At 40.2% G+C, this 27587-nt stretch overlaps 1 protein-coding gene across 5 annotated transcripts in view; it reads left to right on the top strand.

Moving 5' to 3' along the window:
- The window catches only part of LOC144013474 (FERM and PDZ domain-containing protein 4-like), a 49958-nt gene that overhangs the window by 18246 nt on the left and 4125 nt on the right, over positions 1 to 27587 (top strand). For 3 of the 5 annotated variants that reach the window (XM_077512420.1, XM_077512419.1, XM_077512417.1), the window contains exons 2-15: positions 14687 to 14803; positions 17270 to 17421; positions 18529 to 18631; positions 18854 to 18899; positions 19106 to 19210; positions 19343 to 19450; positions 20190 to 20321; positions 21743 to 21862; positions 23010 to 23146; positions 23977 to 24103; positions 25601 to 25690; positions 25801 to 25983; positions 26099 to 26237; positions 26588 to 27565. In XM_077512420.1, the coding sequence (XP_077368546.1) occupies positions 14766 to 14803; positions 17270 to 17421; positions 18529 to 18631; positions 18854 to 18899; positions 19106 to 19210; positions 19343 to 19450; positions 20190 to 20321; positions 21743 to 21862; positions 23010 to 23146; positions 23977 to 24103; positions 25601 to 25690; positions 25801 to 25983; positions 26099 to 26237; positions 26588 to 27565 (2458 nt within the window). In that variant the 5' untranslated portion in view covers positions 14687 to 14765. Of the gene's footprint in view, positions 1 to 2383; positions 2794 to 12765; positions 13171 to 14686; positions 14804 to 17269; positions 17422 to 18528; positions 18632 to 18853; positions 18900 to 19105; positions 19211 to 19342; positions 19451 to 20189; positions 20322 to 21742; positions 21863 to 23009; positions 23147 to 23976; positions 24104 to 25600; positions 25691 to 25800; positions 25984 to 26098; positions 26238 to 26587; positions 27566 to 27587 lie in introns of those variants that run through there. The other 2 variants (XM_077512418.1, XM_077512416.1) reach the window with 2 other exon arrangements.

Genomic DNA, 27587 nt, shown 5'->3' with positions numbered 1-27587 from the left:
AAAATGTCTGACTTCGGGTTAGGATTCACACCTTGAGCATGGAAGAATGTTATATGAACGGAACATTAAGCCTTAATATTTTATTTTAATGCTGTTCAAACATGAAACAGATTACAACCTCTATAAGACTGAAATTTCAGATAAATAAATAATACATTTTCATATAAATCTTACACTCTACAAGCTTACTGATTAGTATTTTCTAAATTTGAATGAAAAAAAATCGCAACAATCGACTTATAAATTCGTATCAGGATTAATCGGTATCGAATCGAATCGTGACCTGTGAATCGTGATACGAATCGAATCGTCAGGTACTAGGCAATTCACACCCCTAGTCACCATATTGTGTCGCTAAAACTAGGGCCCGACCGATATGCATTTTTTTAGGCCAATACCGATACGGATTACTGGCAGAGGAAAATACCGATTACTGATTAATCTGCCGATTATTTAAAAATATGTGAAATGTATAAATATATAATAATTATTTAAATTAGGGATGTTCGATACCACTTTTTTTCAGACCGATACTCAGACCCTCAGTACTCACCGATACCGATACCAGTAGTACATTTTGACAACAAAAAAAATCACTAAAATATATTTTTAAGCAAATATATTTTCCTTTAATTTTGACCAAAAAAAACAGCACAGTCACTCTTCAATAGTCTTAACGCTCAAAATAAAACACAAAAATGCTCTTTTAGTTTAAGATTCACAATTTTGAAGTGTTTCCAAACCGGTGAAGTTTTGGTGAAAAACTGCTGCAAGCTAGCGCCAGTTACAGGCAAGGAGGACTCACTTAACGTCTTCCCCCTCTGCCATCGGTCGCTTGTACTCGTCTGCGTCACGAGTACTCGAGTACTTGAAAAAAGGCTGGTATCGGCACGATACCAATACCTGGTATCGGTACTCGCCCATCCTTAATTTAAATATATTGTTATTTATTTATTTAGTATAAATATATTATTATTATCATTCTTCTTCTTCTTCTTCTTCTTCTTCTTCTTCTTCTTCTTCTTCTTCTTCTTCTTCTTCTTCTTCTTCTTCTTCTTCTTCTTCTTCTTCTTCTTCTTCTTCTTATTCTTATTCTTATTCTTATTCTTATTCTTATTCTTATTCTTATTCTTATTCTTATTATTATTATTATTATTATTATTATTATTATTATTATTATTATTATTATTAAAAACAATGAAATACGTGTTCACTATTCCTTAGTGTCCTGTGAGCGTAACCAGAATAACATACGCTACACACTTGCTAGTTGCTAATGCTAAGCAAGCAAAATGGTGCATTCAGGGTACTTTCAGAGCGTCACAAATAGTGTTGTTCCGACACCATTTTTTGGCCCCCGATACCGATACCCAGCTTTGCAGTATCGGCCGATACCGATACCATACTGATGCCGAAGGTTTTTTTTCCTCAACATGAAATAGCTGTCCTGCCATTGGCTCAGAGCATTCAAGGGCCAATAGGATATCTTCGATCGGCATGCAGTGAACATGTCACATATCAGTGAATGTCGTGCATAAGCAGGACACAAGATGCTGCATCCAAAATCCTATATTAGCTTTGAAATGAATGGTATCGGCATGTTATTTGTGAGTAGTCACCGATTCCGATACCACTGTTTTAATGCAGTATCGGTATCGGAACAACACTTGTCACAAACTTTGGTTTTCTTCTATAACGTTTTAAGGGAGGAAAAATAATCGGCCATTTGGCCCAATTGGCCGATTGTTTTGGCCGATGTTTGAACCCCAATAATCGGCCGATTATAATCGGTGGCCGATTAATCGGTCGGGCCCTAGCTAAAACGCTATCGAAATAGCAGTCCATATGCCATTACTTGTGGAAATGATGAAGTCTACGCTAAACGATACTGACTCTGTGCAGTACTTGACGGGCAATGTTCAAGCATTAAAACGCTGCAGTCACTTTTAGTTTCACCCAATTGTAAATGTCTTCAAAATCTTCAAAGATCTCAATCGAAGACAATGCTTGCCTGGGTCGAATGCTGTCTTACGAGCTCGCTATATTGGAAAAAAAAAAAAAAACAAGAGTCAGCTATTGCTTTGCCCATCACCACTCTGCTTATCGCTCCAATGCTCCCTCACAGGGTTGCCGTGTTATCCGAGCGTTTGATGCAGTTTCATTTCCCCCCCCAAGCCATCTTTCATGTTCATTCCTCCACCTCACAGCCTCCTTCGTCTGCTTCCCTCTCTGGCCTCCAAAGGGACTTGTAGCTCAGTGCAAGCAAAGCCCGAGCCAGAGAGCAGCCATCAAGCGTTGAATGCTGTTTACCGCCTGCTTCTGGTCCCTCCCTCCCTTCCTCTTTGCTGTGTCCCATCCCTCGTCCACACTAGTGCACTCCCTCCTCCCCCACTTGCTGAGATGGAGAGCACTCACACAGGCACACTGCAGCCCAACTATGCAAGGTGGGATGCAGCAGACCGGGCTCAGAGAGACGGGACTCTCTTTCCTCACTAAAAAAAAAAAATCAACAGCAAGACTGGGAATTTGTGTTTTCAGTGCACCGGAGGTCAAATTCAGCATCATCGACCTTCTGAGTTTGTCAAAGCTGTTACAAGAACTCTTGTTGTTCCCAAAGGCTTTTGTTGACTACTGCTCATGGATCAGGGTTGAAAGTGGATTATTTGACATGTGGAAGGTATCTGGACGCCGTTTTTAGCGTCAGAATGTGGTGCTTCTGATTTTGGGGACATACTGCATAGCATGGTAGCAGGAGCACATGGATATGTTTTCTAAAGTGCAAAAGTCCTCTGGGTAAGTGTGTCTTTGGTTTTAGAGCCCAAAAGTCATTTTTCGCATGTTGGTCTTGTTTTTTAAACACTCACTACACCTCCAAGGAAGGGTCCCATAACTGCTGAAATGTTGAGAGGAAGTTGACCAAGCAGATGATGGGAATGTTGTGTCAAGCAGGAACAAGCACAATCCTAGTGTTGGCTAACTGTCACCATCGTAGGCTCTAACATACTTTCAGTTCATTTTATAATATTGTTATTGCATTTAGAGAAATTGGGCCTTGAGCAGCATTTCACATCAATCCATTTGATCTTAAATTTATGCCCTTTGCACACTCACCAGTGTAGTGTAAGAATTTGTAGTAAGATTTTCAGTGACATGATTGAGCAAAAATGCTAATAATAAAATATCTCAAGTTATCCCTATCAGTTTGACATTTGTATATTTTATGATTTAGATCAGGGGTGTCCAAACTACAGCCCGGGGGCCATTTGCGGCCCGCCGTACGTTTTTTAGTGGCCCGCGACATATGGTAAAAATGTCATTTGCCTCAGTTCGAATAAAATAAAAACAAAAATGTTTGGAGATGGTCAAAGTAAGATGGGAAGGTGTCAAAACACAGGTGCTATTAAAGGTTATTTTAGTTAACTAAAACTACCGAAAAAACTAAAATTCAAAAAACAATTTCGTTAACGAAATAAAATAAAAATGAAGATGCTTTTTAAAAAAGAAAACTAACTGAAACTACATTTTATGTTTACAAAACTAACTAAAATAAAACTAACAATAATTATAGCAAAAATATCCTTCGTTTTAGTCTTTGGTAATGAATTGAATGCATGAGCCTTTGGGGATGATTTTAAATGTGATTTTTTAGTAGATTTATTTTGATATAAACCGGAATAATGACGTCACACCCTTGGTGTTTTTTGTAAATATTGCGCACAAGTAATACACATAAAAAAACTAATACTGAAACTAACTAAGCATTTATTAAAGAACTAAAACTAATTTAAAAAAAAACAAACAGAACCACCTGGAAAACTAATTAAAACTAACTAAATAAAAAAAAAAAAAAACTCAAAACAAAATAAAAACTAAAATGAAAAATTCAAAAACTATAATAACCCTACTGCCATATTACAAATAAATTGGCTTATAAACTGTAGCATTTTTCTAAATATGCAAACGCACAAATAAATTATTTGTACAATTTTTAGGACTAAACACAATTTCTCTTCATAACATTATGTGGCCCTTGCGTCCTTCTGATTTTCTGTATGTGGCCCTCAAATGATTGGACACCCCTGTTCTATATGTTTGTTGCATATCACTCAAGTGAAAGCCAAGGGACGCGAGCATGACAATAGTTTGTTATGGCTCGTGGACGTGCATAGTGACATCATGAACCAACTCATCAAAAGCCAAAAGGTCACCCTGGTGTTTGCTATGTGGAGGAAGTTTGACTGCAGCGTGTTGGCATTTGGCAGCAGAGACAGGCCAGCAGGCGTTGTTTGTGCACTGAATATCAGATTAGGCTATTGTGTGCCAGATTTTTCTCATCTCTATGCCATTGCATGCTGCTACTGGATTGCTCTGAGTATAAAGTTCCATTGTAGTTTAGAGTCATTTCCACCTGTGTGTGTGTTTTTTTTTTTAAAATGTTTAGATACTTATTGTACCAGTGGTTGAAACCAATATGTGCAGTTCATCCGAGGATCCTGTGGGAAGTGAAATCAAAGTAATGATAAATGTCCATTGCTGAAGTGGAAGGGGAATATAAATCATGCCAAGCATTAGATAAAACTCCTATGTCACTGTTTTTAGATTTCAGTTTGGAGAAAGACAGCTATATGGTGGAAAGCAAATACTGGTCCATGGATATCATGCCATTTTTCCTCACACGAGCGCACTGCACGACTGCACAGTGTGTCGCGCTATAGCTCTTGTAACCCTTCAGGATGCACAGTTGTCTTGATTTTGAAATGTGCTAATCCTCAATCAGGGATTAGATTTGTGATCACTGTGTTTCTTTAATAATATGCTGTATGTAATATATCACAATTTTTCATTTGTCATGCTTCTTTAGTTATGATCATGTTCTGCTTTCTGAGATTCAGCTCATTAAGCCTATATAGGTTTCGAGATACGTTTTTCAAAACATTTGTATTCCTGAAGAATTTATTATTATTATTATTTTTTTTAATGTTTTAATGCAACGGTGGTCGAGTGGTTAGCACGTCCGCCTCCCAGTTCTGAGTACTCAGGTTCGAGTCCAGGCTCCGGCCTTCCTGGGTGGAGTTTGCATGTTCTCCCCGTGCCCGTGTGGGTCTCCTCCCACATTCCAAAGACATGCATGGCAGGTTAATTGGGCGCTCCGAATTGTCCCTAGGTGTGCTTGTGAGTGTGGATGGTTGTTCGTCTCTGTGTGCCCTGCGATTGGCTGGCGACCAGTCCAGGGTGTACCCCGCCTAAATGCTTAGACCAGAACCCCCACCAGTTTCCTATGTGCATTCACCAAACCCGTCTTTACTGAAAAATAAAATATGGGGCACCAGATACAATGAAAACTGCAGAGGCCTCAGAATTGAACCCTGTGGAACACCATACGTTCCATTATACATGTGAATTCTTATTGCACACACCCAACCTCTTTATTTATTTATTTTTTTGCTTGACATAGTATGAAGAGATTAAAATAATAAAGAAAACATGCAAGGTACCACCACCTCATTCACAAGTCGATTATATATGCACCAAATTCCCTGCAGCATAGATAGGCCAAGCAATGTAGTGTGATCGGCTGCAGCCAATGATGGCCAAGCGTGGCATGTCATCACAAATCATTTGAGTCGGGTGTGTGTCTTGACCTCTGCCGAACCCCTGAGACTGACTCACCGAATCGAATCCTGATTAAGAACCAATGGCTTAGATTTTGCGCTATTTTATTTTTCACAGAAACAACGTGTTACTATATACGTATGGTGAGAAATTGAGGCCGACCGTCAGGAATTGCTACTAATAATAAATAAAGCTTCTATTGGTTCAATTCAAAGGGGCATGTTGCGTTGTACTCGTATGGTGCTTTGACCTTCAAAAAGATATATTTTCAAGTCACTGAACCAATGTTCTCGAAATGCATGAAAAATTCAGACAGATTTCGCCATGACCAGCAAGCGAAGATGTTGCAGGAATTCATGCAACGGTACCGTTAACGCCACTTAAGTAAGTGCATGCTCAATAATTGAATACTTTAGCTGGGTTTTACTACACAGTAAAGTTGGGTAGAATGCAAGAATGAGAGACAATATATCTTTTATAAAGTCTCATCCATTTGAAGCAACAAATTGATCAAATATACTTTCCCGTCATCTTTAATTCATCAATGAGGCCTTGTTATTTTAGCTACATAATTAATTTAGAGGATTAAGGCCAAAAAAAAAAAAAAGTTTGGCAAGATTCTAACTTTATTCTCAGAATTCTCACTTTAACTCTTTTCCTGCCACACGTTCTCAAAAAAAACTTTGATATTACAAAGGCTTTGATCATTCACAAAAAGAGATACAATGCTTCCATCTGCTGGCCATAGAGTGTTTATGGTTCCACAACCTATTGACCAGGCAGCGCTGCACTTAGACGTTGCACTGAGAAAAATAAAATAAAATAAAATACTTAGTTGACTTCATTTAACGTTTATGGCAGCATACGGCGTGATTTTACTGATCGTTATTAAACGTTTTTGGCGGTCAAAGAGTTAAGGTCAAAATTCTAACTTTAATTCTGACTTTAATCTCAGAATTCTCACTTTAAAGTGAGAATTCTCACTTTATTCTCATAATTTTCTCATGAATCACAGAATTCTGACTTTAACATCTGACTTTAAAGTCAGATTTCTGACTTTATTCTTAGAATTCTGACTTTAAACTGAGAATAATAGTAGCACTAATAAAGTCAGAATCTCATAATCTCATAAACGTGAGAATCCTCCCAAACTTTTTTTTTTTTTTTTTCACTCTTCACTGGCCTTAATCCTCTACCGTAAAGTTTTTCATTACTAAATAAATAAATAAATAAAAATAATAATAAAATACTAAAATAATATTCATTTGGGCAGAAGAAAAAACAATCAGCAAATTTCCCAATTTCCAAAATCTCATCATACCATGATGCGATATTATAGGAAAGTGTCATTCTAACAGAAGGGACGATTATCCCAGTAAGATCATCAGCAGAGACACATGCCAAGACTGCAGAATACAAGTGCACTTGGACATGCGTGCATTTGCCAGCAACATATGTACATGAAATTCCTAGACATATACCATAACACATTAAAAATCATATACTCATACTCATATATACAATTTTCATGCTCTTATCTGACACAACTATTTTTTTTTAACTTTGCTTTTAAACAATTTTTTTTTTTAAACTCAACAAGTGAGTCACATTTTTTCAGGTCAATTCCCAAATGATTCCACAAATTAATACCTTTAATAGAAACACACATTTGCTTAATATTTGTTCTTGTTTTTTGTTTTTTTTGTTCTTTAGACCCCTTATATCATAAGGACTGTGTCCACTGAGTACTGTGGTAGAGATTATTGTGTACTTTGTACATTATTTGTGCTATTTTAAACTCAACCAAGTCATAAAATTTCATTGTATTTAATTTAATAAATAATGGATGTGTTGATTCTGTATATTTTGATCGACTAATAATTATTATAGCTCTCTTTTGCAATTTAAAAACAGAATTAGTATTTGTTTTATATGCATTCCCCCAGATTTCCACACAATAGGTCAGATATGGTAATAATAATAAACTGTATAATGAATATAATTATTTCATGTTCAGGACATCCTTAGTCTTATAGAGTATCCCTATGATGTGTATGAATCCAATCTGCCCCTACACTATTTATTTTTTTTTATCTGCCAACAACATTATCAGGTGGATTAGTTGCATGAGTTTTACTTGAATACAAACAAGAAGCTTTGATGCAAACTTGTGCCCACTGTGAGCCACAGATTTGTTCTGAGAAGCTGGGCCCACACTCACTTCCCTTTCATGAACCGTTCCAAATGACCAACTGGTCAATGCATGACCGGCTTAACATTGAGGAGTGCAAGCCACCAAGGAGCCAAGACAAATGCTACAAGAAAATGGTGGGGAAATGCAATAGCTGTAAAGTAAATAAGCACAACCATCCATCTTCTATACTTCTTGTCCTGATCAGGCGCACGGGCGCTGCAGGCTGGCCCAGCTAAGTGTGTACGAAAGACAGACACCCTTGATTGGTCGCCAGTCATTCGCAGGGCACAGAGACTCACATTCACGCACTCATTGAGCAGGAACCAAACCTACGCTGCTGAAAGGGAAGTCAGGCAAGTAAACCACTTGAACTTCAACTGTGACCGTTTTTTTATTTTATTTTTTTTCTAGACAAATATTGTTCTTCATTCAACTGTTCCCCAGCAGCATAGACTGAGAAAGTGAGCATGGACCTGTCCATGGTGCTGAACGCATGCCTCAGTGCAGAATCTCGTTTTCCTAATGTAATGTGTGTGTGAGGCAAAGCTTTACTGTATATCAGAGGTGTCCAAACTAAGGCCCGGGAGCCATTTGCGGCCCGCCGTCCATTTTTCAGTGGCCCGCGACATATGCTAAAAATGGCATTTGACTCCGTTCAATAAAATAAACAAAACAAAAATGTTTGGAGATGATCAAAGTAAGAAGGGAGGGTAATGAAAAACAGTTGCCATTAAAGATCATTTGTAGTTAACTAAAACTAATGAAAAAACAAACTAAAATTCAAAAAACAATATTGTTACTGAAATCAAATAAAAATGAAAATGCTTTTTAAAAAATGAAAACTAACTGAAACTACATTTTATGTTTCCAAAACTAACTAAAACTAACTAGAATTATAGCAAAAATGTCCTTTGTTTTAGTCTTTGGTAATTAATTTAATGCATGAGCCTTTGGGAATGATTTTTAATGTGATTTTAAGTAGATTTATTGTTATATTAACCAGAATAAGGATTTTTGAAAGTATGTCACACAAAAGTGAGCAGCAGCCAATAGAAAAGCACCTCCCGTGGTGTTTTTTTAAATATTGCACACAAGTAATACACATGTTTAAAAATAATAATAATAATAATACTGAAACTAACAAACTAAACTAAAACTAAGCATTTTTTTAAAGAACCAAACTAATAAAAACTAACTAGAATGAAAAATTCCAAAACTATAATAACCTTACTTTATATTACAAATAAATTGGTTTATATACTGTAGCATTTTGCTAAATATGCAAAAGCACAAATAAATTATTTGTACAATTTTTAGGACTAAACACAATTTCTCTTCATAACATTATGTGACCCTTGCGTCCTTCTGATTTTCTGTATGTGGCTCTCAAATGAAAAATATGGACACCCCTGCTGTATATCATTAACTCGTAATTAACTAGACTAAGTGCAATTTCTGGAGAAATTGCGTGGGAATGCTGAAAGCTGAATGCTAAGATTTTGAATGCATGTGGAATGCTTATGAAGTAAATTGAGAGATAAATTCTGAAATTATGACCTCCTGGTTACTGGACAATGCGCTTTACCAACTGTGTCACGAGCAGTATCAGACGCCTGATAATGATGATAAGTTATATGAATGGAAGTGGGCGTGAAAAGTGATACTTGGAAAAATTTCAGTCTGTCCCATTGAAAAGTGTGGAGAATAAAAATCACAATAACTTATGTGGGAATGCTGCAGCATTCCCACAATTACATCATCATATGTGACTGGCTAAGTTTTGCAGTATGTACAAAGGTATTGGAAGAAAATTGAGAGAGGGTAATTAAGAGGGCGAGCCCGCCTCTGGCTATTTAATTAAGTGATGGTAGAGGTGTAGCGCACCTGTAGAGCGTCTTGGGTGGATGTGAAAGATCTACATTTCACGTGTGGTTAGTCAGAGTTGATTTAAGACTTGATAACACAGTGCAGCCATAAAAGAGGAAGACACTTGCTCAACAGGAAGGTGACAGCCTTTAAATAGCAGTTGAAATACTCGTCCCCTATTTCCAGACGCTTCAGTGGGGTTTGCGACATTTTATGGCGCCTCAATAAAAGAAAGACTTCACAGGATGAATGCATATGCAAATGTGTTTGCGACGAGGATGGAGGTTCAAATCGATCCGAGTCATAAAGTTTTGCGCAACACTTGTGCTCATGAAGTTGTAAGAGTTTCCAAAGTCTGAGTTGAAAATGATGTGCACATTTTCTCTTTTTCTGTGGTTGTTACTCAAACCTTTCCGACCGACAAGATGCTCACCATGCATGAATGAATGACGCTAACAAGAAAGCGAGTGCATGAAGGCAGGAATATACTCGCATGCATTTGTGTGTTAAATCCACTAAAAGCCAAAACATGCTGTTTGCATGTAGCAAAGCTATATAAAGCGGGGACACTCAAATGGAACTTTGAGCAACGTCTTCCACTGTTTCATTCATGAAGACATGATGAAGGTGTAGCAGAACATGATGGGATGGCGAAGGGCTAAAAAGGGGAAGTGTATAAAAGAAGATTAAAAAAAAAGCAGCGTCTCTCATTCAATAATAATTTAGTACAGGGTGCAAAATAGAATTTGTAAAATAATCATGAGCTCATTTTAACAGACATTTGATGCAGCCGCATGAAGAAGTATTTAGACAGTGAAATACTTGTGATTTTCTCTTATTATGCCACTTTGTCAAATAACAGTGGATATAAACAGCGCACACCACACCAGTGGTTGTTAATGTGCAGCCAGCGGGCCAAATTTGGTTCTCCGCTAAATTTAGGGTGCATCTCTTGTTTGGCCTTTAAGGCAGCTGCTGCAGTTGTCCTCTTGTGAAAAAAAAAAGTTGGCCACCCTCCTGACTTTGCCCAAAAGACGAGAAATCTGATTTACTCCCAATCCCTTCTGGGATGCCAGGTTCACTGTGTACGCAAAACATCCTATATGTGGTGACAATCCAGCTGCATTTGAGGCATTGACAATGTTTTTGGCATTGTCTGTGGTTACAGGGATGGTGGTGTCTTGTCTGTCCAGTTTCCATTCTTGTACCGCTTCCTTTAATACTTCTGCCAAATTATCACTTGTGTGGGGTGAGTTTGAAGGACTGGACTTTCAATCTCCCAGTTAATATTCACGTAGTGCTCTGTGATAGTGATGTAACTCAGAGTTGCTCTTGAGGTCCAGTCATCTGTCGTTATGGCAACCAACTCTGCATTGCTCAGACCCCACAAAACTTTTTCTTTAGCGTCTTCATACATGGAGGGCAACACTATGGTTGAAAGATGCGACATGCTGGGCATACTGTAGCGTGGTTCAAGTACACTAATTAAATGTTTGCCGAATAAGGCTGCAGGTCTGCTGCTATAAATAGACCTAAGGCGTTAGTTACAGCTTTCGCGGAAGTTTCACCGTAAATGAGGATGAAGTAGTTGGCTGGACCGTTGTTTTCTCACTTCTAGTTGAAATTGACAAATCTAAATCTTGGTGATGCCTGCGAACGTTGTCGACATAACTCACCAGGAACGCAAAATGTTTCCAAACTGGTGACTTGAGAGAAGCGGGAGCGGCTTGAAGCTCCATCGCTGTGTCTCCTTTATCCGCGCTTGCCACGGCTGCAGGACAGGTCAGCTAACAAGTGCCGTTAGCTAGTAGCTACATTTGCTGCGTCCTCTCTTTTATTTTGATGCTCGAAATCGTGACATAATTTTTTGGATCGCACATGATAACACACATCCCTCCTTGTCTCTGTGGCCGCCTGCAAATCCACACGCACATACAAAAAAAACAAAAAAAACAAAACAAAACAACAGCTAGGATAGGCTCCAGCACCCTCAGTCATGGGCAGTTGCGCAAAAACTGTGCTTCAAGGAGGATTCAGAAGTGAGTAGCCGCAAAACAGAGTGAAAAATATGCGGGTATATGCCGTATACCCTCGACTAAACCACTGATTATTTTGTTCTACGATTCTGCCCTGCACAAGAAGCCACGTAAATTTGTGATATAAACTGGAAAAAATATTTTGAGTTGCGTTGCTTTTAAAGAACTTCATTTCATGGAGATTTTTTTTATATTAATTAATTAAGAATAGCTTGCTTTGACTGCTCGATAAATAATTATTAAATGATTTGTAAACATGCTCAGAAAAAGCTAGTGTGTCTCCTGCTGACTACACTCAGCAACTACTGTAATTATTCATCACTTTATTACACTTCTTAAAGCAGCTAAATTAGAAGACAGGCAATCAATATCTTTAATGGCATTCTTTTGAAAGCAAAGACATCAGCAATCAATCAAAATGAGGTCATTTCAGCGTGTCAACGAAGAATCAGGAATCTAATTAAGAGGAAATAGTTGACGTACCAGCAAAACTTGTAAAAATGATTTTCTTGCTTTCTCCCAATTCATTTGTTCAGTTCTTTCTCTGCTACTCTTTTCGTTTATCACAGTCCCGCATTCATTGACAGATGCTCATGCTCGCCTTTCAGAGCCATATGGTACTGAAGATTTTAATTGTGTCACTGCTCTGATATTTTAATCGTATCACCATGTTCGATTCCCTAATATTGATAACACAATACACCAAAACTTAAAATTCTAACTGAACCTCCATTTTGACAGCAAAATATGTTGAACAATTTTGTTCAGGTAAACTTTACGGAGACTTTTTTTTTTTTTTTTTTTGATCTGCTGTGAGCTTCTCAAAGTTACTGTTACAGTTCCATCCACAGCATTGCATTCTGAAAATCCTTTTTCTTCACATAGACACTCATTCACAGATGCACAAATGCACACAGACATACAAACACAGACTCTCATTTTCCCTCTGTCTCATACTCTCTCTCTCTCTCTCTCTCACACACACACACACACCCGCTTGGATTTGTTTTCCCTTTGATGAAAGGGGGATTATGGGATAAAGGAGGCTAGGCCGTGGCAGTTTGGTTGAGTTTGGAGCACAGCTGCTCACAGAGGCACAATGACAGACGAATGTTGATCAGCGCTCGGATTCTCGCACCCGATAACACAGTAGCCTCCATTAGTTTCTGAGCTTCCTACTCTAGGGGTTTGAAAGTGGCAGTGGATCTGATCTCTTTTGGATGACGGAAACCATGGATGCAAAGTCAACACAGTTGCTGCAACTGAAGAATGAACGGCGTTCTGCCTTTTTTACAGAGATGACCGACACTTGAGAGACTTTTGCCACACTTTCATCCTTCGGACAAGTGTGTTTTTAACCCCCAGCAGGCGATCACATTACTAACAGATGCATCCATCCCATCGACGACACAATGTGGAAATTAGCCGCCTGGATTTGTATGGCGATGACGTACTTTTCTAGTATGTCTTGAAATGTGTGTTTTAGTATTTTGAGCTGTGGAACACATAAATAGTGATGTACAGTATGTTTACTGCAGCATCAGCTTGCTCTGTCTAATTTGACGTCATGCTAGTGGCTAATACGGGTAATTGTATTTCTCTTGCTGAGTTTACGCAGGATGATTGCTGCTGACATCATTCCAGAACACCTTTCCTAGTGCCATATCCAGCCACCCTTTCCCTGCTCTCATACAATCCAAAATGACATGAATGAATTTGCTCAAACCTTCTTGAACTAGGATTTTCCTGGGAAATCTTTGGCCAAGCAGCTAGCACAGCAGTGCTAATTAAACCATTAAAAACGACATGTTTATAGACCCCTTCATGGCCTACGTCACGATGACGTCACAGTGTTTATACTGGAGGCAAAAACAACTTGCCGCTAGAGGCAACGGAAGTGCAGCTAGAAGTAAACAATGCTGGCTGTCTGTAGAAAATGTCGTCTTGTGGTGTTTTTGGTTGCCGGAACCGTAAAAACACAAACAAAAACTTGAAATTCTATCGCATCCCAGCCTCTGCCAGTCAGAGTAATCACAGACGGCTGTGGTTAAACGCGATTAGGCGAAAGGACGACTGAGGCTATCATCAACAATGCTCGTGTTTGTAGCACACACTTCATATCAGGTAGGATTAAACTATCAGATTCAGCCTAGACAATGATATGGGCTAAAATTAGTTGTGATTGAAATGACTTAAGTTAGTCATTATTTGTGGGATTCTTTTTCCATGCACAGACTTACAAAAACTCTGTGTTTACATGCTACATGCGCGAATGCTAACCGCAAGCTAACCAAACGTTAGCTGTATGTTTCAGTTTTGTCGAGGCGAAAGCCCCCACAATGGGTCTGATAACCTATTGTAAAAATTTTTGTAGGAGAGGTACATGCCTCGTATAGCCGCGTCTTCTGTCCCTGTCGTTGACTTGGCAGCACTTGCGACCGCACGACACAAAAGTCCTCGCTCAAGTTGTTATATTCTAAATTTTGAACATGTCCATTCAAGACGTAGTTGTAGACATGTAATGATTTATAGGCCTTCAGTTTATCTTTTGTATAAACGCTCAGTTTTTCTATAAGGTAGATTTAAATGTTCGGCCATTGCATGGTGGGTAGTCTCGTTAAATCGTCTATCCAGTGCGTGAGTGCGTAGGGGTCAGTAAATATCGTCCCATCAGTCAGAGTTAACTTTTTAAAGTAACATTCACAGTCGTGGGGAGTCAATTTACTCACATATTAACTCAAATGGCCGTTTTCCGCGTCCATTCCAACGTGAACTTTCTGTGAAAATATGCTGACCGGTGTTAGAACCACACGCCACTGAGGTGTTTTTGCCTCCAGCTAAGCCCCGCCCTTTAAACTGCGTCACATTGTTTACAAACTCTGACGGGGTCTATAGTTAATGAACACAGTTCTTCATTTCGAAGCAAAGTCTGTGATGAATTTGAAATGTTCCTGATGTCCCTGACTTTGTATTGCAGTCACAAAAACAAGACATCAGGCTGGCCGCCCCCCGGATCCTGGGGGGGACTGCAAGGGCCCCCATACAACTGGGACAGCATGAACTGCAACAGGGAGAGCCAGAACTGCCTCAACAAGTATGTAGAACCCGAATATCCATGTATTTTCTGTTAATACTTTTCTCGCATCTACCATAAACAGAATTAAGTGGGTCTGCAATGTTTGTGATCGTTAATTTTCAACAGCCACATCTGGAGTCTGGTAAAGCGTTAAAGTAGTACTAAGGAACTTTTCAACCTTCATAAAATATTTTCATGTCGACGCATGATTACTGCTTTCCTGTCAGAAACTGCAAAACTGAGAACAAAAGGAAAAGGGAAGCTACCCGGATAAAAGGAGAGTCAAGGATCAACATTGGCCGGGCTTTCACTCGCTTGCGTGAGCTCAAAAACGACGCAATGTGTTTGTCCTCATAGGAAATGTGGTCTTCGTTCTGGCATAACATTAGCGCCGCCATCATCAACGTAAAGTTCCTTAGTGTTGCTTTAATAGTGGATTTTATGCAAAATGAGCAAAGATACCCATGTGTTGCTGTTTGTTACTGCAAGCAAAACAAGTTGTGTCTCTTATGTTTATATTTGGCTGGAAATATCCCAGATTATCTAAACTCTGATACAATGACACCCAAAATGAGTCTAGACTTTGACGACTCTATCCATCCATTTTCAGCACATGTATGAACATTGAAAGTGCAAATATCAATAGCATGTGATGCCCTGAAAAAAAAAGGTTTAAACCAATAAAGTATCAAAATGACAATATACCCTGTATGCTTGCTTCTGTGTTGAACATTTTTGTTTAGCCCATGTCATTGTTGTGACGTGTTGCGTGTGTTAACATGACACTGTTCATTTAAAATTGTTTTCTTAAAAATGCCATATGACATTGTCAAGAATTGCCATAATTTAGATGGCAATCCTAACCATCTTAGGTTTCAGAAGACATTCGGAGGAAATATTGCATTCATTGTGCCTGGTGAACACAGCCAACTTGTGCACGATACAGCGGTGCGCAACACGTCCATTATGGTGACATACATACGAAGTGGAGGAGTTCAAGTATCTTGGGGTCCTGTTCAGCTCACGAGTGAGGGCGGGATGGAACGGGAGATCGACAGGCGGATCGCTGCGGCGTCTGCTGTGTTGTAGACTGTATAGGGAGCTGAGTCGGAGGGAGAAGCTCTCGATTTACTAGTCGATCTACGTTCTAACCCTCACCATGGTCACGAGCGTTGGGTCATGACCGAAAGAACAAGATCCTGGATACAAGCGGCCGAAATGAGTTTCCTCCACAGGGTGTCCATTGTCCACGCTCTGCCTTGGAGATAGGGTGAGAAGCTTTGTTATCCGGGAGGGATGTCAACAGCTGTCTCACTTTGATGATGCAATTTTAATGTTTTGGGAGTCTCCCGAAAAGTGACTATTTTGGATGTACAAGGTTTTGGCCCAATGCCAGTGATATGCAAGGCTTCCGTTTTATTTTCTGTCTCGAAGGGAGAACATGAAACTCAAAGAGTGAATATGAAACCTGAGTTGGTTACAGTGCCATCTAAACCATGGCAATACTTGATGACATCATACGCTATTTTGATATCGCAATAGACCAGGAAAGAAGTCCAAAACGATCAGCGCCGAGTTAACGCACATAACACGTCACAGATGACGTGGACTGGAGGAAAATATCCAATATGGCATAATACAGACTATGTCATGATTTTGGTATTTAGTCGGCTTAAACTTTTTTTTTTTCAGGGAATCAGATGCCTTTGAAAATGTGCACTTTTAATTTTCATATACATGGCCTATTACAATGACGGAAAATGAATTTGAGTGGCGTGTCGCTTAAGGTTGGAAATTGTCCATAGTTGCAAATGTGATTTTGCATGCTGGTTTATTGTTTTGGCAACACTCCAGGATGCCAAAGTCACCTGGATGGGCTCCAGCTCAGCCCAAATACGTAAGGTCAAGCGGTTTAGAAATTAGATTAAGGTATAGATGAATGTTAATTTCATGACCAATAACATACTGTTTGAATTGAAAGTGGACAGGATCTAATTTTAGTAACGTCGATGCGAAGGTATCACCCCGAAAGTTTTTTTTAAAGGCGATGCCAATATTTTACTAACAAAATATGTGCTATGGTCCATCACTTAACTCATTCTGTTTTCCTTTCAAATGTCCTGGCTGTGGCAGACTGTGACATGTAAATAAATGTCATTAACTAGTCGACCTTTTGGAATTCAGCCTTCCTTTAACCAAGTGACCTGTTCTGCCCTCTGGTTGGATTAAACCCTCTCAGACCCTGATGAGAATGGGAAGATCCCAGATTGGAACATGCTTCATTACAGGCAGATTTAGTTTACGATTTCACCGTTGTACGCACAATAGCCTACAGATATATGTGATAATGAAATAACGGTGGTGGGGGTGGTGAGAAATGAGAAAACAAGTGAAAGTAATCAAGGTGGCAAATGAGGCAGATGAAAGCTGCCACATCCAGTCCAACTTTGTTCGTGCTGTTTATCCTTTCTGTCATCTTCCAAGCCAAGTGTCCCAGAGCAGCTCCCTGGAGGAGGTTCATCTGGACGCACTCCCACCTGTGCCCCGTTTGGTGGAGATGACACGTGACCCCGTCCTGGGTTTTGGCTTTGTGGCAGGTAGTGAGAAGCCGGTGGTGGTCCGCTCAGTCACGCCAGGTTTGTAAAATCCATCACCTCAAATACTACCCGCCGCAGTGGCCAAAATACATTTCTAGTTCTTTTCTTCCTGCTCACATTATTTTTCATAACAGGAAGTGTTCATTGATAGTTGTGTTGATTGCTTAAATGTGAAATTACTGCCAAATGCCATAAACAAGCTCACAAAAAGAGTGATTAACCATCCAAATTATCAATCACCACTACATTTGAAAACTGAACTCATGAATGGGCTATTTAAAGGCCGAGTCTGCCGGTTTCACTCTGGAAAAGGAACTTCTTAAATACAGGATTTAAACAAACAAACTACTTCTCAATTTACAGATCAGGGCTTGTCTTCATTTCTGGTGGTGATTTTGTCCTAAACCCCCACACCACCAGCTTGTATTTTGCCATTTTGTGTTTGTTTTGTAAACAGCGGGACGTTTTTGTGGAAAGACAGTATTTACAACCCTCCAGCCAATCGCAGAGCAGGGGGTGGCGTGTCGCAAATGGGGCCGGGCGAATTTGCCGGCTGTACGTCACTTCCGCAGCAATTTGAAAGCACGCACGGATTTTATTTTATTTTTTACTCACTCACTCACTCACTCACTCACTCACAGGAGCTTACATGTGTGATTGAGTTAGTGAAAAAAAATAATAATCTGTGCGTGCTTTCAAATTGCCGCGGGAGTGACGTCACACAGTCGGCAAATTCGCCCGGCCCCGTTTGCGACACGTCTCCCCCCCCGCGCTCTGCGATTGGCTGGCTGGAGGGTTGTAAACACTGTCTTTCCACAGAAACGTCCCGCTGTTTACAAAACAAACACAAAATGGCGAAATACAGGCTGGGGGGGGCTTTAGGACAAAATCACCCCCACACGTGAAGAAAAGCCCAGATGTGTAAATTGAGAAGTAGTTTGTTTGTTTAAATCCTGTATTTAAAAAGTCCCTTTTCCAGAGTAAAACCGGCAGACTCGGCCTTTGAAGCTCCTGGCCCAGTCACAAGTCAAATATACAATGCAATGTATTTTACATACCTAGAAAGAATGTAATTTATTTTTGCCCAGCACATTAATTTGTATATAAAATTCTATGTATGTGTGCGTGCCGTGCGTTGTGTTGTAGGTGGCCCATCAGAAGGGAAGCTGTTGCCAGGTGATGAGATCATCATGATCAATGACGAATCTGTCAGTTCAGCTCCAAGAGAACGAGTCATCGATCTTGTCAGGTGGCTGCAGGAACATTGGACGCACGCTAAGATTTTACAGTAGTTCAGTTTGACAGGCGGTCGATTGGCCAAAGAGACATATGTACAGTACAGTATTCACAAAAACGTTTATAACGTTCAATTTGGTTTTATGAATGTATGACGCCAGCCTAAATTTCTACATTCTCGTTTGTCCTCTTCTTTGCTGTTCATTCTGGGATTTTCTTTTTTTTCCTACATTAGGAGCTGCAAAGAATTCATCCTATTGACTGTTGTCCAACCATACCCCGTGAGTGCATCAGCTCCTTTTTGTAAACACCGCAACATTTCTGGAATGCATTGATTTTCATCAATCATCAACTGCGCACCATAAACTGTCTATTTTCATTTTTACTTTGGCTTATGTTTTCTGCACCACCCCTTTCCTTCCTCCCTCTGTCTGCACTTCATCTCCACTTTTCCCCACTCACTCTTTTCTTGGACGGTTGCCCCTAGTCCCCTAAATCGGCATTCATCAGTGCAGCTAAAAAAGCCATGCTCAAGTCCAATCCGGTCAAAGTGCGCTTTGCCGAGGAGGTCATCATAAACGGCCAGGTTCCAGTGAGTCATGGCACACACACACAAACTTATTGTATAACCTATATCGCAAATGCCAGATCTAATTGAATCACGAGTAATTTAACCTCGTGCATCTGTGCAAGAAAGATATGTCATCATATTGTCACTTTGCAGAATCCAGTGAAGGACAACTCTCTATTGTTCATGCCAAATGTCCTGAAGGTCTACCTGGAGAATGGGCAGACAAAGTCTTTCCGCTTTGACAGCAGTACCTCCATCAAGGTGTGCTTAATTATGTGTTCATGAAACAAGATGTTTCTGGAGTGTCATTTTTCTCAATTGCAAGAAAGTATCTAAAAAGAGACATGCATTTTAATTAGTGTTGTTCCGATACCGATACTTGTATCGGCAGAGGTGCCGATACTGCATTAAAACAGTGGTATCGGTATCGGTAAGTACTCACAAGTAACATGCCGATACCATTAATTCCAACACTAATATATGATTTTGGATGCAGCATCTTGTGTCTTGACATTCAGTGCATGACATTCACTGAAATGTGACATGCTCACTGGATGCCGATCTAAGATATCCTATTGGCCCTTGAATGCTCTGAAAAGAAGAAAAAAAAAAACTTAGGTATCGGTATGGTATCGGTATCAGCCGATACTGCAAAGCTGGGTATCGGGATCGGTATCGGGGGCCAAAAAACGGTATCGGAACAACAGTAATTTTAATTCTAACATTCTGCAACTGACTCACTATGGTGACAGTAAAAAAAATAAAAGTCAATTCTTCATACTCAATTCATAAATTATAATTACTAACCTGAATGTGGACTGTACCAACGTGCATGTTAAACACGCCGATCTTGGCCGCAAATTATCCATCTAAATACGTCTTTATGAGAACGCGGTCAATGTTGGAGACTGCTGCTGTGAGTCGATTGCTCGATGTATGCTAGCATGCTTGTTGCACCATCACAGACAATAAGACATGTCTGTATGTGTGTTTACTCTAGGATGTGCTCCTCACCCTGCAAGAGAAACTATCCATCAAATGCATTGAACATTTCTCCCTCATGTTGGAGGAGAGGATGGAAGGCTCCGGAAACAGACTGCTTTTGCTGCATGAACAAGAGATGCTTGCTCAGGTCAAATATCCTGCTTGACTTGCCAAGTGTTTGCCCCTAATCTCTCTCTCTCTTTCTCTCTCTCTCTCTCTCTCTCTCTCTCTCTCTCTCTCTCTCTCTCTCTCTCTCTTGCACTGTTCAGGCTGATGTTGCTCAGTATTCGAAGCAGCATTTCAACTAAAGTGCCATTTATCAGCAGCGGAGGCAAAGATCACATTGCACCTTCCTCCTGCCCATGAATTCAGATGTCGACATTTTGTCCCCAACTTTTCTCTCCCTTGGATTTTATGATTAATTTTGTTAGAATCTAATTATTTATCTTATTGATTATCTTATGTTTCGACTTGTCAGGAGAGCAAATCAGTCGCATGATTTGTTTGGCCGTGTCAGATCCCTTTATTGATGCAATCCACCCTTTTTTTTTTTTTTGTGGGCTTGCAACCAGCAGTGGCTGGGTACCGGCTATAGAAATCAAACCCACACTATCTGCATAAAATAAATGTAACCACTCGGGATGTAACGATATCCAAACAACATGATACGATATTATCACGATATGAAGGTCACAATACGATAATTATCACGATATTGTGGGGGGGGGGCAATATTTGAATAAGATCACAATATTGTGAGAAAAAAAAGAGCTCATACTAAAAAAAAAAAAAAGCACAATATTGTGCTTTTGTACATAACAGCAATGCATATAAACCACCTACAATCTCTAATAACAATATTGAGGAACGTATTTGGTAATGCAAGCACTCATTGATCGCTTCACAAGCAAATGAGGTTCCCCTTCATCTGACAATTAGCATAGATTTTAAACATAGAAGGCCAAAACATCCATAATGAAAATTAAATTGCAATCATAAACTAGCCACTAGAGGGTGCTAGAATTGCACAAATGGCAATCAACCTGACTTTTTTTTTTTTTTTAACAGATGTGTTCCTTTTAAATATTGTGAACATGACGACGACAATTTTGTGGCAATTTCAATATCATGATATCACGATATTGCCAATATCGTTACATCCCTAGTAACCACTACACCACCGATGCTTGTCATCTTACCAAGATGCTTAATTGTCAATGTCTCTGTTTCCAAATGTATGGAAACAGTTTCAAGCAACCCCTTTTTTTTGGTCAAGCATGACTTTGCCCAAGTGTAGCAAAAAGTTCATAAAGGCGTGGTTGGATTGCTTGTTGTTGAAGAACATTTTTCACTTCAAGTAGATTCAGTGACGACATTTGATAACATTTGATAAATTCTTGAAAATTTCCATCACGGAACATTTATTTCCTCACCTATTCCTAGTCTAATATTTAATGCAACTTTTGTTCAGCCTCTGCCGTCACATTGATCTCTTTCCGCTATCTATTCAAACCCCGACCGACCTGCAACACCCTCTCCGTCCAACCGCCTTTTTCATTGACTCTTTAGGTGACTCGCAAGCCTGGTTGTGATAAGATGAAGTGTTTCTTTCGAATCAGCTTCATGCCCCGTGACCCAGTGGACCTGCTGCGCAGAGATGCTGTGGCATTCGAATACCTCTATGTGCAGGTGAGAGATTTCGCCAGCATTCGGGTGGAGCCAATAATGCAACTCGGGTGAAATTGGTTGGGCAATGTCTTTTAGTGGATAAGTACGGAGCCCCTAAGGCAGGGGTGTCCAAACTTTGTCTTTTGAGGGCCACATACAGAAAATCAGAAGGACGCAAGGGCCACATAATGTTATGAAGAGAAATTGCGTTTTGCAGTCGGGTTATTATAGTTTTGGAATTTTTTATTTTAGTTTTTATTTCGTTTTGAGCTTTGTTACCCGGTAGTTTTAATTAGTTTTCAGGGTGGTTCTGTTAGTTTTTATTAGTTTTAGTTCTTTAATAAATGCTTAGTTTTAGTTCAGTTAGTTTCAGTCTTTGTTTTGTTTTTTGTTTGTGCGTATTACTTGTGCGCTATATTTAAAAAAACATCATGGGAGCAACGTCATCTGAAGGTGCTTTTGTATTGGCTGCTGCTAGTTGACGTCACTTCCGTGTGACATAGTTTCAAACGTCATTATTCCGGTTTATGTCAAAAGCAATCTACTAAAAATCACGTTTAAAATCATCCTCAAAGGCTCATGCAATTAATTACCAAAGAATAAAACGAAGGACATTTTTGCTCTAATTATAGTTAGTTTTAGTTAGTTTTGTAAACATAAAATGTAGTTACAGTTAGTTTTCGTTTTTTAAAAAGCATTTTCGTTGATATATTGTTTTTGGAATTTTTCTTTAACTAAAATAATTTTGGCACCTGTGTTTTTTGACACCCTCCCTTCTTACGTTGACCATCTCCAAACATTTTTGGTTGTTGTTGAGTCAAATGCCATTTTTAGCATATGCCGCAGGCCACTGAAAAATGGATGGTGGGCCGCAAATGGCCCCTGGACCGTAGTTTGGACACCACCGCCCTAAGGTGACATGGTAGGCGAAAAAATAAAAACCTTTGCGTTCCCTCGCAAAGTTGTTGTTTTTTTTCTTCTACCATGTCATCTTAGGGGCTCCGTAGATAAGTTGACTAGAATGGAGTGAAGGTCATATACTGCTTCCTCCTTAAATTGCTGCCACTAATTAACACCTGTATATTTCTTCCTGGTGCAGTACAGCTAGTAATTTGTTGAGTGGACCTGTCCTTTTAAGATTGCACTCTGCTTCCTGCTACTCTTGCAGAGTTGCAATGATGTGGTGCTGGAGCGGTTTGGCTCAGAACTGAAGTATGACGCTGCGCTGAGACTGGCAGCGCTGCAAATGTACATCCTCACCTTGACAACCAAGCAAAGCCAGAAGGTCTCACTAAAATACATTCAGTAAGTGTGCGTGATTGTGCTTGCTAACATAAGCACCGTATTTTCCGCACTACAAGGCGCACCGCATTATAAGGCGCACCTTCAATGAATGACATATTTTAAAACTTTTTCCATATATAAGGCGCTACAGTAGAGGCTGGGGTTACGTCATGCATCCATTAGATGGTGCTGCGCCAAAGGGAACGTCAACAAAACAGTCAGTCAAACTTTATTAATACATTACAAAGCAGCTTTCTGACAACTCCATTCACTCCCAAAATGAATAAACAGCTGTTTTATTATTTTCTCTGAGGTAAAGTATTAGTATTAGCTAGCGATCCAAGATGGCGGGATCTTCTGCGCATGCGCGTCACCGATCGTGCAGGGTCACCGATAGCGTCTTGACAGCGAGACCTGTTGCGGCTCAATATTGATCTATATATAAGGCGCACTGGATTCTACGGCGCATGGTCAGCTTTTGAAAATATTGAAGGCTTTTAGGTGCGCCTTATAGTGCGGAAAATACGGTAGTTATTTATTTCAAACAAGCGAGGGGGGGGGGGGGGGGGGTCAAACCACAAGCTACCAGCAAGAAGCAACAGCAGCTTGCTGTTGCTAACTGTGAAAAAACAAAACAACGAAACCAGCATACATGATGCTGGTTAGTACCTTGGGTAGTCTGTGCTGTTTTTTTTCATCAGGGTGTTTATGGTTGACTCAGCATTTACACTATATACGGCACTATCAAATAATCTGTTCAGCTCACATCAATGCATGACGTCTGCTTGAGTCCAATAGAAGTATCTTGCCTCAAATGTGCCTTTTGGCTAACGTCTATCTCCCCTCAACAGAAAGGAGTGGGGTCTGTCGCTGTTCCTGCCTCCTGCCGTGCTGACCAGCACGAAGGAGAAAAACATCCAAAAAGCTCTGACGCACATCCTCAAAACCAACCAGAACCTTGTGCCTCCTGGGAAAAAAGTAACAGCCTCCCTTTCTTTCTTTGCCCTTGTTAGCAAACTTCTGACACACGCACACAAACTCACTGTCCTTCTGTTTCTGATGCTGTGGCCAAAAATAGACCTGCTTCCACACTCAACCTTCTAAAGGTTCTCACCCATGTCAAATTAAGTCACTTAGTTGAGCTCCACCTTAAATACTAATGCAAGTACCGTATTTTCCGCACTATAAGGCGCACTTAAAAGCCTTATAATCCAGTGCGCTTTATATATGGATCAATATTGAGCCGCAACAGATCTCGCTGTCAAGATGCGATCGGTGACCCTGCACGATCGGTGACGCGCATGCGCGGAAGATCCCGCCATCTTGGATCGCTAGCTACTACTAATACTTTACCTCAGAGAAAATAATAAAACAGCTGTTTATTCATTTTGGGAGTGAATGAAGTTGTCAGAAAGCTGGTTTGTAATCTATTAATAAAGTTTGACTGACCTATCTGACTGTTTTGTTGACGTTCCCTTTAGCGCAGCACCATCTAATGGTTGCATAACGTAACCCCAGCCTCTACTGTAGCGCCTTATATATGGAAAAAGTTTTCAAATATGTCATTCATTGAAGGTGCGCCTTATAATGCGGAAAATACGGTAGCTTAAAGAAGCATGCTCTAGAGCTACTCCATAACGGTACTTTAATTGGCATGTGAATTCGTAAACAGGTTCTCATTTTCTGAGATGCCTCGCTTACCGCTTTCTCCGAAATCATTCGTGTTCAAATTGTGTTGCACGTTCTCTCTGTGCTTTTGTTTTACTCACATGCAACCCCAAAACACAACAGAAGTGTGAATGGCTTGCATGTCGCCATCTGTCAGTCCTGTGATTAACTGGATTATACCCACCACTCATCCTAAATCAGACTCCCTATGACTGTGAACAGGGTACATGATAGAAAATAGACGGATGATGAGACATCCGATAATTACAGGCAGCATGAGGCCTCTTAATAATGCAGTCTTTGTCCACTCAGCCACCATATTTGGGCAAATCAAATTAGCATCTCTGTATAACTGTAGAAACGTCATGCAGTCACAACTTAATGTACTTCATGCACTGTGCACTCCTCTGTAAAATCTTTCCCATTATCTCTTGTCACACCTGTGTAATTTTATGCAGTTATTCATAGTGGTGGCATAGAATTGCAGAAATAGTGAACCTGTTTACGTCCATTAATATAATAATCAATAAAATACAATATATAATAGTGGAATAATAGAATAAATTATAATAGTAATATATAATTGCCATCCATCCATCCATCCATTTACTGAACTGCGTAGCCCCATTCGGGTCGCAGGTGTGCTGGAGCTGGGATAGGCTAACAGTAAACTCTGACACGGGGTTCAGACAACTAGTTTTTAAATCCCTTGACAAAAAAAAAATATGGAAAAGGGACATTTAACCTCTTGGTATAAGAAAATGCAGCACATGAGTTAGTGGTGACAAACATTATTTTTCTTTGCAGCTGACTGCTTTGCAGGCCAAGGTGCATTACCTAAGGTACCTCAGTGAGCTCCAACTTTATGGCGGGAGAGAGTTTAAATCAATACTTTTGGTAAGTCTGTCAGTTTGGGATGGTTTTAGATCTCAGCTTGAATTTTTATTTTAACTAAAAGAAGACAGTTTGATATTTCAGTTGACTTCCATTCACTTAACCTTTTGCAGCAGGGTGAAAAACAAACCGAGGTGACGTTGTTAGTGGGTCCTCGTTATGGTATCAGTCATGTCATCAACGCACGGACCAATCTAGTGGCCCTCTTGGCCGACTTCAGCCACGTGAACCGAATTGAAATCCTTACTGAGGATCAAAACAACGTCCGGTTGGAGCTTCATGTTCTCGATGTCCGGGTGAGCAGTTCCTAAAAACTAACTCCTGCGCAAATCAAGTTCTCTTAAATAATTTCTTTCAGTTATACTTCTTCTTTTTTCTTTCTTCGTTCCCCAATTTTGTCCTCTTAAAAAGCCCATCACCCTCATCATGGAATCAAGTGATGCCATGAACCTGGCCTGTCTCACAGCAGGTTACTATCGCCTCCTAGTGGATTCAAGGAGATCTATTTTCAACGTGGTCCACTACAGCAACTCTGCAGGGGATGACAACAGTAAGTCATGTCTGCAAAGCAAAACGTACACGCGTCATAATCTTCATCAAGCTTTATTTCCAATCATTTAATGAAAAATGACAAATACTGTTCGAGACTGAAGCTGTAGTCATATTGGTAGCTGTTCATTATATTTTTTTATTACTTTGTTTAGCAATGTGATGTGATTTTTTTTTTAAATTTTATCCTTTTTGTGTGTCTTAAAATATGTTTGTTATCCTTTTTGTGTGTCCTGAAATGTAAACTTTACATTCAAAGCTTCTACTGTAATACTGAATACATTTAAATGATTGTCGTGAGTTACAGACATCAATTGCAATTCACATAAATCGTAAAACTTTCATCTACAGGTCAGGATCGTGTCCTTGAGTGGCCATACAGCACGTCTTTTGGGGACAGCGAGGAGCTATCACAGAGCCAGGCGGACCTCTACAGGGACCCTCAATACACAGACAATGGGCAGAGAGAAAGCAACCTCTATCCCTACTTCCATCAATCCCAAAACCCAGACAGAGATCTTCAGACCCAAAGTCCGGTGCCACCTCCTCTTCCCCCCTCGACCAGACACAAACCTCATGACTCACCTCGTAGTGCCAAAGTGTCATTTATTTTTGGAGGAGACCCACCCTTGTGCAAGCCCCGAGGTTTGGTCTATGAACCGCTTCAGGAGAGTGCTGAGCACAGACCAGCCTACTTGCACAATACCGACTTTGGGGCACAGGACAGGGGGTCGTTTCACTTCAGTGATCTGACACATGTCTATAGCAACATAATAAGTGAGGAAGTGGGTGAGGAGCCACTATTAAGAGACCTTTTTTATCGTGACACAACAGATGATGTGGAGGATGAAGACGAGGCTTCTTGTGAAGAAGACTCCACTGGAGGAACGCCACTGGGTGACGGAGAAGCGGGCGAGGGCATGGCGACCGCAGCCGGCAAAGCTTCATTTCTCACGCTTTCCGGGCCTACCGATGACATCATTGACCTCACATCGCTACCTCCACCTGAGGGGGATGCCGCGGTTGATGACGATGAAGACGACTCGCTGCTGCAGACGCTTAACCTGGCAATTGCGGCCCCGCCTCCAGGCTTTCGTGACAGTTCAGATGAGGACCTGGTGCCTGAGGGGAAGTTTCTGAGCCCGCTGGACAATGATGATATTCCAGTTTCATTAATTGATGCAATACCGACTCAAGAGGAGGGAAGTGGGGAGGGCAAGAGGCAGCTGGAGAACACAGTTGTAAACACTCTTCAGGCACTTGAAGCTTTGTCTGTCTCTGAACAGAGGCCTCCACCGCCTCGTCCACCACACAGCAAGAACAATCCAGGTCTGTTGATTTATATCCAGAG

This window comes from Festucalex cinctus, chromosome 2 (assembly GCF_051991245.1).
Source record: "Festucalex cinctus isolate MCC-2025b chromosome 2, RoL_Fcin_1.0, whole genome shotgun sequence".
In the NCBI taxonomy this organism is placed as follows: Eukaryota; Metazoa; Chordata; class Actinopteri; order Syngnathiformes; family Syngnathidae; genus Festucalex; species Festucalex cinctus.
This window is presented reverse-complemented; position numbering and strand designations above follow the sequence as displayed.